Raw genomic sequence first — 15,491 nt, 5'->3', positions numbered from 1 at the left:
TAAAGTTAGACGTCCTGGTTGGCAAGACATCTAAGTAGATGATTTTTTTTTATTATTATTATATTTGGATGTTCAGCAGTTTGCCATTCGACAGTGGACATTTCTGTTCCTTCAACTTTGGACATCCAGCTGGAAACGTCTAAGTTAGACTGAGATGTTTTTGCGAAAATGAATAAATAAATTAACAAATAAATAGAATGTCTGAGCATGTCCTGCAGTAGTAACCTGTTTATATGTGCACTTGGCGTACCTTAATAAAAGTATCCCTTTATACGCAATTGCAGATGAGGCTCCTAGCCATTTAAATCACCACTCTGGAGCTAACTGGGTATATTTAGCTGCCATTAACCAAATAGTGCTGCTGAATATACCTGGTTAGTGTCCAGTCCAAAATCAGCTATTTTGTGGGCGGTCCAGGGGCAGAGTCAGTACTTATCTGATTAAGTGCCAATATGTAGCACTTAATGGATAGTTAACCAGATAAATAGCACTCAGTGGTGTAGTAACGGGGGATGGGTGTGGGGGAATGCCCCATGCGCCGTATTGGTGGGTGTGCTGGCACATCTCTGCCCCCATGCCATGCTCACGTCCTCCCTTCGCTGCCCCCAAACCTCTTTAAAATCTTTGCCAGTGCGAGCAACTATTCTAGCCTGCTGCTCATGCCGGCCTGGCTCCCTCTGAAATTTCTTCTGGATCTCATGGTCAGGAAGTGATGTCAGAGGGAACGCCAGCGCAAGCTGCAGACTGGAGAAGCTGCTCACGCAGGCAAAGATTTAGAGGTATGGAGGTGGGAAGGGAGAGCGCGAGGGTGGTGGGGGAGGTGGAGAAGAGGGCGCAAGGGGCACCACTGCCCCAGGTGCCTCCTACCCTCGCTACGCCACTGATAGCTCTGCAGAAAATACTGTCCTATATTTATCTGGTTTAACTTATCCTGTTAAGTGCCAAACATTGCACTTAATAGGATTAGCGTTATTCAGTTATGCATAACTAAATAGTCAGTGCTGGTGCCTGGACATACCCTAGTATTGACTATCCAGGGATACTGTCAGCATGGTCCAAAAAACACTGTCTGCCGCCAGCTGAATATTGACCCCATATATTTCAACCTGAGTTGGAACAAACTTAAATGTCTTCATATCTACCTGTGTTAAATAAGTGATGATAACGCCAAATGTACTATGATGTGTTTTGCAATGACAAAAGCAAAATAACTGGAATAATATTTCAGATACTTATTTAACCATCTCATCTTGGCATTCATACATGATTTTGCCTGTTTTTCTTTTCAGAATGGCACAATCCAGTGTGAGCCACTTCTCTGCTCATTGCCTAAGTGCTCTGCGGACTCTGTAGCTGCCTATGTGGATGGCAAGTGCTGCAAAGAATGTCAATGTATGCGGGGTGACATTATGTGTTGTTTATTTGAATGAGCATTTACACCTACAGAGGGTCTCTTAACCTAAATTAACCTCTGTGTGGATCTGTATATTTTGTGGTTAATTTTTTTCATTTGTTGTTATTTTTGATGCACTATAACTGCCAGCAACCATCTTCAAAACTCCAGTGATTTTGAATTTTATAGTTTTTAAAGGTATTTTTTACCTGCTAAATCAAAGGTAGGGGCTGCTCCTAGCTTAAGCAAAGTGATAAGACCCTAGGGTTGTCAGATTTGCAAATGACAACCTGTAGGCAAGGCCAGAAGCAGTAAGAGACACAGAGGAGAATAGGGATTCAAGCTATTGTTTAAATAAAAACACTGAATGACCATACAAAGCTTTCAACTCAGTCCTTAAATTTTTTGGCTTAATATAAATAAGGAGGTATTCTGTAGGATCTATTGGACTAAATATTTTAAGATATATTACACTTGAAAAAGAATTTAATATTAGCAGCAAGAACCCATGATATATAGGCAGCAATTCTGTAAACTGGTATCTCCATTTTAGGTACCTCAGTGCTGTCCAACCCCTAAAAAATGCTAAAAATTGGGCACACAAGTTAATTGAATAACAAACCAATTAGTACAAATAATTGGAATCTTAATGAGTACTTATTGGTGATAATTAGTTTTAATTAAAAGATATGCATGTAAATTTAGGCAATGGATCCACGTCTACATTTTACACGTGAGTCTAAAAAGGGAGCACGAAGAGGGAGCCTTCCTGTGAGTTATGCATGCAATTATAGAATAAGGGGAATCTGCGCCTAACTTCAGATTTGAAGTTTTGTACCAGATTTTAGTTGTGTGATTCCCAGGTGTAAGTGCTATTCTATAAACCACATCTAACTTTAAGTACCGTTATAGAATAGTCCTCAGTGGATTTTTTTTTCAGCACCAATTCTTTTAGATTCTGTATATAGAATTCAGTCCCAATTCAATACAGCATCTTGGTGTAAAGATTCCATAATAAAATACTTGCAGAAATCTCATGTATAGATGTGCCCTGATAGACCATGTCAATGGCAGGCATAAGCTGGCATGCCTAAGTGCGCCAAGTGATGCACGCTATTTATAGTGAAATATAAACTACACAAGTATATGGGAGACACACCCATGTATACATCTTCCTTGCAGTTAGGCACTATGGGACTGATTCTGGAAGTGGTGCCTGCAGTGTGTCAATCATAGACATGCACCACCTCCAGAATCGCAGTGAGCAGGGACCCTGGGTGCTGGAAATGTAGAAGGCCATAAAGGGTTGAAGAAGGAAGCAACAGCAAACAGAGAGAAACCCAAAGATTCCACAGTCAATTGATGAAACCAAGAGACAAGAAAGGAACTGTGGAAAGGATGTTCCTTGATGTAGTCTTTTATTTAATCAATCAGTTGTAACAATATAATATTCACATAGCAGAATCCACATGTGTTTGAGATGATATGGACCCAACGTTGTCCATGTTTCGGCTAGACCGCATTCCTCAGGGGTCCTAAAAGATTTGAATACATGTTTGAGTGATTCAAAAATTAAGCAATTGGATGAATGTGAAACATAGGGGTCCTTTTATCAAGCTGCGGTAAGGGTTTAACACACGTAATACCGCGCGTTAAACCGCCTGCCGCGCTAGCCGCTAACGCTTGCATTGAGCAGGCATTAATTTTTTAACCGGCCGCGGGGGTTAGCGCGTGATGAAATGTCCGATGCGCTAACCCCGCTAGCGCGGCTTGATAAAAGGTACCCATAGTGAGATGGGATCTGGTGAAAAAAAGGTGAAAAGTAATCAAGAAGTGCACAGATTTAAACCATAAAGTGTACTGCTGTGATGAAATGAAGTATCAAATGTGAACTTCAGGACGCAGTTTGAAAAGAAATAGTGAATGTGGAACATGATTAAATTAGAACGAAATGATGTTTGATTTATATGAGTGCCGTGAGGAAGCTTCAAGAGGATAAAGCAAAGTGCCAGAATAAGATAGAATGAGAAATATGGTACATAGAGAAGAGTTAGACCAATGTGGATAATTTCTAGATATGTGTGACCAACCTTAAAGTAATAAAACATTATAAAAAATGGATGACTTGTTTAAAAATACGGAAGGTGTAAAACATATTAAGAACCTAAATCTGGTATAAAAATTATAGTCTGAATAAAATCTCTAATAAAAAAACAAACTATAATCTGAATTCAATCTCTAATAAAAAGCACAAAACAGTAAAGGCCTCTCTGAAAAGTGACCGTATGAAGAAGATAAAATGCATATATTTTAAAAATAAAAAATGCTGGAAATGTAGGCCAGGGTTTAACAGGCCTACATTTCCAGGGCCTAAGGTACTGTCAGAATCGTGGCCAGCGGCGCATAGTAATGCTGAAGTTTGGTGCTGCCCTTAAACATAACCACTTCTGAACTTCTGCATCACTATGTGCTGCTAGCTGCCAGGGATTTAGGCACTGGTCCTGGAGGCCGCGTAGTGGCAGCTATTTTTTAAACGAGGGTTTAATTGGGTTTTAATGGCACAACTAATTATCGTGCCACTTAAACCCAATTAAATCGCTTACATTAGGCACCGGTAGGTGTGATCTAGGCCAGGGGTGCCCACACTTTTTGGGCTTGTGAGCTACTTTTAAAATGACCAAGTCAAAACGATCTACCAACAATAAAATAAAAAAAAAACCACAAAGCACACTGTACGCTGAGAAAATGTTAATTATCATTCCTATTCCGGGTTTTTTACAAAGAGGTCAAGGCAGATAATTCTATGCACTGTCACCTCAGTAACAACCATACAAAAATAAACAAACATACCCCACTCCCTTTTTACTAAACCACAATAGCAGTTTTTAACGCAGGGAGCTGCGCTGAATGCCCAGCGCTGCTCTCAACGCTCATAGGCTCCCTGTGCTAAAAACCGCTATTGTGGTTTAGTAAAAGGGGAACTCAATATTCTCAATACAGGCCAACAGTAGAAAGAAAGAAACGAAACCACTTGCTCACGCACAGAGACGAAGACTATTAATCTCAAGTGCCCAAAGTTTATAACCAGAGCATATCATGGTTATTAAACCTAAGACAGGGCTATCATTGATTATTGCCTTATTTTCCCTGTAATCTGTGAGCTGTGATATAAAGTATAACTTCTCTTACTCCTATAGAGCTGTGGATTATTCTAACAAAATTCTTTAAATGACTTAATTGCACAAAAATGTTACTGCCATTTGCTGTAGATAACTTAGCTCGGGTAGGAAATTGTGCCCGGCTTGCATCCCCGACGGAGGATCTCCGTTTCACTCTACTCTTTTTGTGGAGAGCTTCTTCAGGTCAGCAAACAGTTCATTGTACTAAATCCACTAATTTTTGATCGCCTGAGTCCTTATCGCTATTGCGACGTTGGAAGGTCGCAACGGAGATCCTCCGTCGGGGATGCAAGCCGGGCACAATTTCCTACCCGAGCTAAGTTATCTACAGCAAATTAACATTTTTGTGCAATTAAGTCATTTAAAGAATTTTGTTAGAATAATCCACAGCTCTATAGGAGTAAGAGAAGTTATACTTTATATCACAGCTCACAGATTACAGGGAAAATAAGGCAATAATCAATGATAGCCCTGACTTAGGTTTAATAACCATGATATGCTCTGGTTATAAACTTTGGGCACTTGAGATTAATAGTCTTCGACTCTGTGCGTGAGCAAGTGGTTTCGTTTCTTTCTACTGTTGGCCTGTATTGAGAATATTGAGTTTCTACACTATTTATTGAATTGGTTAGTAAAAGGGGAGCCATAGTGCAAAATATAGACAGCAGATATAAATTCAGACACATTTTGATCACTAAATTGAAAATAAAATCATTTTTCCTACCTTTGTTTGGTGATTTCATGAGTCTCTGGATGCACTTTCTTCTTCTGACTGTGCATCCAATCAAGTTTCAAGTTTATTTAATTTCTTTGATTAATTTGCATAATCCAAATCCAATGCGATTTAAATAAATTCAAAATTAAGTAAAATAATAAAAACCAACAAACATAACATTCACTACTAATACAGTAATACATGTAAGGAGGGAGGCAGTTGACAGCAATTGACATAAATACAATTCTAAAAAAAATAAAAGTGAAAATAAAACAAGGGGAAGGTCCAAAGACACAGAAGGTTAGGGAGCAGGTACCCGCTTAATTCTATTAGATCGTCTTCCTAGAACTATTATAGGTTAGAACAGATCTATTGGAAAGTGTCCTTGAATAGCCAGCTCTTTAGGAGACTTTTAAACTTGCTCAGTGATTTTTCTTCTCTTATATTAAGTGGGAGTGAATTCCAGATTTGAGGGGTTGTGGCAGAAAAGATCATATATCTCCTAGAATATAAATTTTAAGGAAGGAACTACTAGTAGAGCTTTATCTTCAAATCTTTAAAATTTTGTGGGGGAGTATGGTATTAGATATCTTTCTAAAAATGTGGGAGCTTTATTTATAAGTATTTTATGTGTGAGTAAAGCTATTTTGTAGATGATTCTATGGTTTACTGGTAACCAGTGTTTTTCCTTTAAAAGTGGTGTTAAATGATCAAATTTTTTCTTTTTCGTAATTATTTTTATTGCAGTGTTTTGAAGAATTTGTATTCTGCGTATTTCTTTTAAAGTGGACCCTTTGTATAGGGCATTGCAATAATCGATTTTTGATATTACTAATGAGTGTATTAATATGTTTAATGCTGATTCATCAAGGAAAGCAGATAATGATTTGATCATTCTTAGCCTATAGAAACGTGTTCTTACGAGTTAACTAATTTGTTTATGATAACTAAGCTTTTGGTCTAATATGACTCCAAGAATCTTCACCTTAGTAACAGTTTTAAGGTTAGTTGAGTTCTTAATTATGTTGGTTCCTAGTTCCTATACTTCCCTACATGGAAAAATTATGGTTTCTCTTTTGGATGTATTAAGCGATAACTTATTGTCATGTAAGCATCTAGCTATTTTCTTCCCTTCTTTCAGCCTGTATGCTTTCTCTCCTCCAAACTTCATTCCCTCCCCCAACTTTTTCTTCCTCTCTCCCTGCCCTTTCTTTCTCCCTGCCTCCCTTTCTTTTTTTCTCTCTTCATGCCCCCTTTCTTTTTTTCTGTTTCCCTTCTTTCCTTCTGTCTCCCTGCCTGCCCCCTTTCTTTCTTTCTCCCTGCCCTCCACCAAGCCACTGCTACCACCATCGGGGAACAGGCCCCCAAGCCGCTGCCGCCGCCGCTGCCATCGGGTAACAGGTTCCAAAGCCGCTGCCACCGCCACCACCCCAAGCTCTCTCTGCTTCCCTGCATTGGGCCGACCAGCATTCCTCTCCCTGACGTCAATTCTGCCGCCGGAGAGGAAGTTCCGCCCAGCCAGGCAGCGATTGGTTGGCTCAAACTTCCTCTCCGACGGCAGAATTGACGTCAGGGAGAGGAAGGCTGATCGGCCCGGTAGATCGCTAAGGCAAAGTGAGTCGATCACGCGATCGACTCACTTTGCTCTGGTGATCTATCGGTCGATTGCGGTTGACCTATTGGGCATCCCTGATCTAGGCGCTTGCTTGCACCTAACTTAAGGTGACTTGTTTGTGAATCCAGGCCTATGGAACTCATGTTCTACCTTATACAATAGTGTCTAGTGCACTCAGGTAAGTAACTGTCAATTAAGGGAACCTTTGATGAATGTTAAGTGGTGCCTATAGGTGCCTGTTTATAGGATTGCCTTCATACTTCATAATTGCTGAGTCAGATTCTGTAATTTTTAAATTTTATTTACTTGTTGTTAGTTTTTTATTAGTTTTATTTTATTATGTATGTGTTTGCATGTAATCTGCCTAGAATATTTTGCGATAGTACAAAATAAAAATTAATTAATTAATACTGTATTGTACACCTACATTTCCTGGGTAGTAGAAGCACCTCAGCTTTTGACTTTGTATTTTGTAACACCAAACATACTAATACATATACTACAACATTGCACAACTTTTCATACATTAGCACATAAGTAAAGTACAGTGGGATTGTTTTGCCCATATTATTATAATACGCTATGCCAGTGATTCCCAACCCTGTCCTGGAGGAACACCAGGCCAATCGGGTTTTCAGGCTAGCCCTAATGAATATGCATGAGAGAGATTTGCATATGATGGAAGTGATAGGCATGCAAATTTGCTTGATGCATATTCATTAGGGCTAGCCTGAAAACCCAATTGGCCTGGTGTTCCTCTAGGACAGGGTTGGGAACCACTGTGCTATGCTATGCTGTGAAGATATTTCAGGTACGGTATGGAAATGGCTCGCTTCCTTTCTTACTGATAGAAGTTTTTGTGTTGTGAATAATGACAAATGGTCTTGTCTATTGCTCGTCCTTTTCAATATCTTTTCACTGCTACTTTGCAAACTATTGTATTGGTTGGGAGACCCATTTAAGATTTACACAGGCGACATTCAATTTATGGCAAATGTGGATACATCTTTTGACCTTCAGGCCCCTTTTACAAAGTTGTGGTGGCAATGCTGCAGCAATAAAGGCACAAAGCCCATATGAATTGAATGAGCTTTGGTGCATTTGCCACAGTAGCATCGCTTCCACGGCTTTGTAAAAAGGGCCTGTACAGTGGTACCTCGGTTTACGAGTGCACCGGTTTGCGAGTGTTTTGCAAGACGAGCAAAACATTCGCAAAATCGGTGCCTCGGAAACCGAGCATGGCTCGATTTATGAGCAACCCCCCCCCTGCGATCCGGCACCCCCCCCTGCCTTGAACCGGCACCCCCCCCGCCAGGATCCGACACCCCCCCCGACATGATTGGGCACCCCCCAACACGATCCGACCCCCCCGACACGATTGGGCACTCCCCCGCCACGATCCGACCCCTCCCCCGACACAATAGGCACCCCCCCGACGCTTCTTACCCTCATCTGGGCACTCTTGAAAATCGGCCTCGTCGTCTGCTGGGCCTTGAGGCCTGCGAGTTCACGTTCTGAACGTGAACGTGAACTCGCAGGCCTTGAGCATGCTCAGATGCTCAAGCCCGGCAGACGACGAGGCCGATTTTCAAGAGTGCCCAGATGAGGGTAAGAATCGGCCGGGTGGTGCCCAATTGTGTCGGGGGGAGGGGTCGGATCGTGGCGAGGGAGTGCCCAATCGTGTCGGGGGGGGGGTGCCGGTACGAGGCAGGGGGGTGCCGGATCGCAGGAGGGGGGCTTCGAAGGGAGCAATGCCGGTTCTCGGGGGGGGGGGGGGAACGCATCAAAGCGAGTTTCCATTATTTCCTATGGGGAAACTCGCTTTGATAAACGAGCATTTTGGATTACGAGCATGCTCCTGGAACGGATTATGCTCGTAATCCAAGGTACCACTGTAGTTTGTAAAGTTGAGTCTGTCTCTCGGTAGAGGTGGTGGAGACAAGCTCTGTATCTGAATTCAAGATAGTATTTTACTATCAAGCTTGAGAAATGGGCATCAACATGGCAAATGAGGTTCAACGTGGATAAGTGCAAAGTGATTCATGTCAGTAATAAAAATCTCATGCACGAATACAGGATGTCCGGGGCGGTACTTGGAGAGACTTCCCAGGAAAGAGACTTGGGAGTTCTGATTGACAAGTCAATGAAGTCGTCTGCACAATGTGCCGCGGCAGCAAAAAAGGCGAACAGAATGCTAGGAATGATAAAAAAGGGGATCAAGAGCAGATCAGAGAAGGTTATGATGCCGCTGTACCGGGCTATGGTGCGCCCTCACCTGGAGTACTGCTTCCAGCACTGGTCGCCGTACATGAAGAAGGACACGGTACTACTCGAAAGGGTCCAGAGAAGAGCAACTAAAATGGTTAAGGAGCTGGAGGAGTTGCCGTACAGTGAAAGATTGGAGAAACTGGGCCTCTTCTCCCTTGAAAAGAGGAGACTGAGGAGACATGATCAAAACATTCAAAATACTGAAGAAACTAGACTTAGTAGATAAAGACAGGTTGTTCACACTCTCCAAGATAGGGAGAACAAGATGGAACTCTCTAAAGTTGAAAGGGAATAGATTTTGTACAAACGTAAGGATGATTCTTCTTCACCCATTGAGTGGTAGAGAGCTGGAACACTCTTCCGGAGTCTGTTGTAGGGAAAAACACCCTCCAGGGTTTCAAGACTAAGCTGGACAAGTTGCTGCTAAACTGGGACGTATGCAGGTGAGGCTGGACTCATTTAGAGCACTGGTCTTTGACCTGGGGGCCACCGCTTGAGCGGACTGCTGGGCAGGATGGACCACTGGTCTGACCCAGCAGCAGTAATTCTTATGTTCATATGTTAGTATGGAACAGGCATGTGGGATGAGGAGAGGAGGAAATAATGCAAGCTGTGGATGAGTAGACTGGATGGGCCGTTTGGCATTTATCTGCTATCAAGTTTCTTTGTTTCTATGCTTGTCGACCATTGAACATTGGATGAAGGGGAATCGTTTAAAGCTCAATATTATTAAAACAAAACTATTAATGTTATCAAGATCTTCTTCTGAAAAAGTTCCTGTATTCGAAATTTAGGGATTATGTTGGATTCGCCCCTTAATCATTTCTCTGTTCTTTTTCTACCTCTGCCATATCTATTTTAAGATGTGGTGATCTTGCAGTGGAGTGACAGACTGGAGGTATGGAGACATCATTAAGGGGAACAACAGTGATGAAGACCTGGGTAGCTAGGGATAGTAGTGGAGTCTTGTGTGGAGACTTTGTTGCCCCTTTAGTCTTCTGTCCCAGGGTAATTTCTCCAAATAGATTCATTTTGTATATACTTTCACAGGAATAAACATCAGCCTTTGGCATCCTCCTCTGGTGCTTTATGGATCTCATCTTGCCCTGCTCATACTGGCAGTTATTTGTTTGTTTTTATGTTCTTATGTTCTTATGTTTTAAAAAAATGTATAACCCGTACCATCTACCATTCTGGACAGTTTACATAGCAACATCCATAATAAGATTAATAAGCATAAAATGATAACACCAAAAAGAAAATACGTAAAATAATAGAAAATTTATGCCTAAAATTACTCAAAGCTTTTAGTTGTTTCCTGAGAGATAGTTATCAGGTGTTTGATAAGATACTACTGTTTTTAGCAATGAGTTTGAAAATTATTTCCTGAGGGTAAATTAATGAGATGTATGGTTTAAAAATAAAGAAGCAGAGGTACTTTAATTCCAAATACTAATCAAACGTGCACTGATCCTTTCTGCTGTTGAGCACAAGCAAATAATAGTCATCTGTAAATAATACATAATAATAATTTTATAAAAAGAAAGTCAATGTCTAGAAAGGAAAAAAATATAGAACCACCTCCTCCACACAGGTGCAATAGCATAACATAAACCTATTAATCTCTATACTGCAAATTCAATTCTGAGGCAACTTGGTAAACAATCCCAGGATTTCTGGCAACGATACTGCTTTATATTCATTATACTTGATTTTGAAAGTAGTTAGAAAGCCAGTTGGGCATTTTAAATTACCAATAAAATGAAGAACAAGTCATAACTAATTGGATTATTATCTAGAGTTTGGAAAAACATTGACTCAATTAAGGCCTTAGTTCAGCACGCAGGCTTTCTGAATGCTGAAGAGTTAAGCAGCATTGTCCGTTCTGCTTTGTGGATAAATTGATTCACACTGACCTAATTCTTTAAGCTTTTGAATAACATAGCATGGCAGTTGTACACTCTAATGACAGATATAAATGTATTATGTATCATCTTGTACAATGTACCCTATCTGGATCCACTGCACCTGTGTTTTCTGCAATATTTTTCTTCATCGAATGGCAGAATCTAGTGCACTAACACTCCGGAGAGTAGTTTTATTTTTAGTTTGCTGTTTGAATAAGGGCATCTACATGTTTCTAAATATCATCCATGATATTAATGGGGCTCTAGGCTAGACCATAACTGTCACCACCAAATATAAGGATTCTAGAACTTCATATTAAAATTGCTTCATACTGGAGTGAAATTATAAGCATTTAAATACTATAGAATGTAATGTTACTCATATATAATCAGGTATTCTAAACATGCACATGTATATATGTAAGTCATATTAAAAAATCGTTATCTTATCAGCAGCCATATGCCTATATTCTGGTATATACAGGGTAGCTGATATTTTGCTCACTTGAATATCATTGCAGCTGCAGTGGTTGATGGACATGAGTGCATTAGAAAGGGACCTTCTGCTGCTTGAGTAGATGTACACTGGATTGTTCCAGAGAGCACCTCAGGTTATGCTGGTGATTTTGTCACTTGTATAGAGAAAATGGGTGACACAATGTTTATAAGGACTTCTATATACCAAAACTTCAAAAATTCTCAGAGGTGCTAGAAAATAGCTACTATTTCACACAGATTATAACAAAATTTATCAAAAGATAATTTTCTATCAATTGAATGAAGTTTCCATCTAAAAGTTCTATGTGAATTTCTTGCTCGCGGTTGGAGGTGAGCATATCATAACATATTAGATGAATCAGATGATAAGACCTCCTATGATCTATATATCATTCCAGATCTGCATCCTGAATTTGATGTTATAATCATCTATGCTCTACCCCTCTTTCCCACCATCTAGACTGATTATCCACTAGTGCAAAAAAAAAAATGCAAAACCCTTTTTCTTGTGTATTATATATGCAAAAACCTTTTTATATATATATAAATGTCAATCAATCGAGTATCCCTTAAAAGAGAAGGCAACACTTATCTTAGGTGGAACCAGCCACTACCATCGCTGGAATCCTATATAATAAAACGCTAGCCGCGCATGCGCACTCAGACCTGCGTGATTTGTAATCCCTGATCTGTGAGATGTAGGTCCGTGGCATTGCAGGAGTGCGCATGCGCACCTAGGGTTATTTCTTCGTCGTCGTCGTCTTCGCCCTTCCCCCAATCCCCGTTGAAACTCCCACCCGATTTTCTCTTCTCGCGGTCTGGCTGGCTCCCTTAGTCCCTTGCCGCCACCGCCACCCCCCTTCCCTTCCCTTCCCGCGGTCGACAAACCTCTTGGCTCCAGCAGCGGCCGCAGCACTGTAAACACACTACTTGGCGGCCTCTACTGTCTTGATTTGCTCTTCCGTGCCCCTGATGACATCATCAGAGATGCGGCAGAGCAAATCGAGGCAGTAGAGGCCGCGAAGCAGCGTGTTTACAGTGCTGCGGCTGCTGCTGGAGCCAAGAGGTTTGTCGACCGTGGGAAGGGAAGGGGGTGACGGCAGCAAGGGACTAGGGGAGCTGTCCAGACCGCGGGGATGGCACGCATCTTCAAAAAAGTGTAGGCGGGAGGCGACTAAAGGAGTTTCAGCTCAGGAACGGCTGGAGGGTGTTGCAGGTGGCCCATGCAGGTAAACATTCTCACAGGAGGGGAAAGGGGGCTGCTTCGGGGGGAGGGGTGTGCTGGGAGGCAGTTCGTTTTGCTTAGGGGAGGAGACAGAAGGGGGGCCACGGAGAGACAGGGAGGAACTGGAGTGGGAGAGGGAAAGGGGCCTGCTTTGGGGGAGGGGTGTGATTGGAGGCAGACAGCTTTGCTTGGGGGGGAGACAGAAAGGGGGCCACGGAGAGACAGGGAGGAACTGGAGCGGGAGAGGGAAAGGGGCCTGCTTTGGGGGAGGGGTGTGCTTGGAGGCAGACAGCTTTGCTTGGGGGGGAGAGAAGGGGGGCCACGGAGAGACAGGGAAGAACTGGAGCGGGAGAGGGAAAGGGGCCTGCTTTGGGGGAGGGGTGTGCTTGGAGGCAGACAGCTTTGCTTGGGGGGGAAGACAGAAGGGGGGCCACGGAGAAACAGGGAGGAACTGGAGCGGGAGAGGGAAAGGGGCCTGCTTTGGGGGAGGGGTGTGCTTGGAGGCAGACAGCTTTGCTTGGGGGGGAGACAGAAGGAAGGCCACGGAGAGACAATCAAGGAGGAATTGGAGGGGCAGAGGGAAAGGGGTCTGCTTTGGGGGAGGGTTGTGCTGGGAGGGCTCTCAGGACGACGCCTGCAGCTCCGAGCAGCCAGCGCTCCCGACATGCAGCCCGCCAGGAAGAGGTGCTGTTGGACCGTGGTAGCAAGGAAGAGGGACAGGGGGAGCAGGGAAAAGGCGCTACTGGGCTGGGGGGAGCAGGGAAGAGGTACTACTGGACCAGGGGAGCAGGGAAGAGGGACAGGGGGAGCAGGGAAGAGGTGCTACTGGGCCGGGGAGCAAGGAAGAGGGACAGGGGGAGCAGGGAAGAGGTGCTACTGGGCCGGGGAGCAAGGAAGAGGGACAGGGGGAGCAGAGAAGAAGTGCTACTGGGCTGGGGAGCAAGGAAGAGGGACAGGGGGAGGAGGGAAGAGGTGCTACTGGACTGTGGGAGCAGGGAAGAGGGACAGGGGGAGCAGGGAAGAGGTGCTGCTGGACAGGGAAGTGGAGTGGGGAGGGAAATGCTGCTGGTGAGAAAAGGGGGCTCGGGCTGAAAGGGCGGGACAGCCGGAAGAGGAAGCAGCGCAGGCGCAGGGCTCACAGAAGGGCCGGGACCGCCAAGAGGAAGCAGCAGGACACCGGTAGGAGCTTCTACATGATGGGGGAGGGTCGGGAGGCTGTGGGGGTACGAGCGGTCCTTCAGGGTGGGGGTGCGGGTGGGAGTGCGTGTAGCGGTCCTTCGGGGTGGGGGTGCGGGTGCGGGTGGGAGTGCGTGCGAGCAGTCCTTTGGGGTGGGGGTGCGGTTGCGTGCGAGCGGTCCTTCGGGGTGGGGGTGCGAGCGGTCCTGAGGGGGTTGAATCGGGTGTCGGGGGGGGGCATCAGGCTTTCAGGTTGGGGACAGGACTTCAAGGGGGAGAGGAGAGTCGGGGTGGCCTTAGGAGAGTCGGGGCGGGCGAAAGGAGAGTCGGGCGGCAACGGGAGAGTTGAGGCAGCATGCGCGGTATACAAATTTTTTTTTACATATATTTCGGTTTCCCGCGCGCTATACCCGTGTGCGCGTTTTACATGGGTGCGCGTTATCTACATGAAAGTACGGTATATCTAATTGTATATGAATGATAAGATTTTATTAAAAAGCACAAAAGAACAGCAATAATTTGATAAAATGTAGCTAAATATAAGACTAACTTCATATTAAAATTGGTCTTCAGGATTACTAAATTCCATAAAGAAGGGCTGAAAAGCAATATTGACTGTTCTATTAGCCGAAAAGCAAAATCAGGTTTACTAAGAAAATGGGTGGTATTTTTTTTCCCAGTCCTATGTTTTGCTCAGTACATAGTTCCTTTTTATTACACCCTCACTAGGGAATTCACAAAACAGAAAATTCCTGCAGCACTTTTTTTTTCTCATTTCTAGTGCAAATAAAATCCATCATATGTTAGATAGGAATGTTTTGACATTCAGTCCACTGGGAAAGTGCAAATTGACAAGGAGTCAGTCTTGATGTTATTGCTGAGTTGATTTTGAAAGTTCTAAAATGTAATTATAGCAACACCTAGTAAGTTTACATTTGGAACAACACAAAAGAAGCACAGTGATACAGTAATGTTGCATGTTCTATTAGTATTTCTGCACTTTTTTAAAAATCAGTTGCTGGAATACTGGGCAGAAGCTATTCCAGTCCTATCCCAGTGGGCTAATATAGTCAATGCAGAGCGAGGGTGAGTGGCACCCCCCCACTCCTTCCTGACCCCTCCCCGCCGCACATGCACCCCCTTCACTTCCACCATACCTCTTTAATTTTCCCAGCGTGAACAGCATTACAGACTTGCTGCCTGTGTCATGTCTGCTCTTCCTCTGACATTACTTCCTAGGCGTGGGACCCGGAAGTGATGTCAGAGAGAGCCGACACTGATGTGGGCAGCAAGTTTGTGATACTGCTCACATCGGGAAAATGAAAGAGGTATGAGGGAAGGGAAGGGGCACATATGTGCTGCAGGGAGAGTCGGGAAGGAGTGGGAGGCAGAGAGGCAGCACCTGGGGCAGACTGCCCCCTCCTCCCTATGCCACTGAATACAATGTAAAGTATCTACTGGCCTGTTTTGGGTGCTTAAAGTGATTTTTAATGCACATTAACAGGATGGCACTGT

The 15,491-nt window shown here is 43.6% G+C and overlaps 1 protein-coding gene across 2 annotated transcripts in view; it reads left to right on the top strand.

Annotated features, from left to right (window-relative positions):
- NELL2 (neural EGFL like 2) overlaps positions 1-15,491 on the top strand; it is a 648,388-nt gene that overhangs the window by 326,831 nt on the left and 306,066 nt on the right. For both annotated transcript variants that reach the window (XM_033959423.1, XM_033959422.1), the window contains one exon: positions 1,290-1,392. In XM_033959423.1, the coding sequence (XP_033815314.1) occupies positions 1,290-1,392 (103 nt within the window). The remainder of the gene's footprint in view (positions 1-1,289; positions 1,393-15,491) is intronic.

This window comes from Geotrypetes seraphini, chromosome 9 (assembly GCF_902459505.1).
Source record: "Geotrypetes seraphini chromosome 9, aGeoSer1.1, whole genome shotgun sequence".
Lineage (NCBI taxonomy): Eukaryota > Metazoa > Chordata > Amphibia > Gymnophiona > Dermophiidae > Geotrypetes > Geotrypetes seraphini.
The sequence above is the reverse complement of the archived record's forward strand: the minus strand, read 5'-3'. Positions and strand labels throughout refer to the sequence as shown.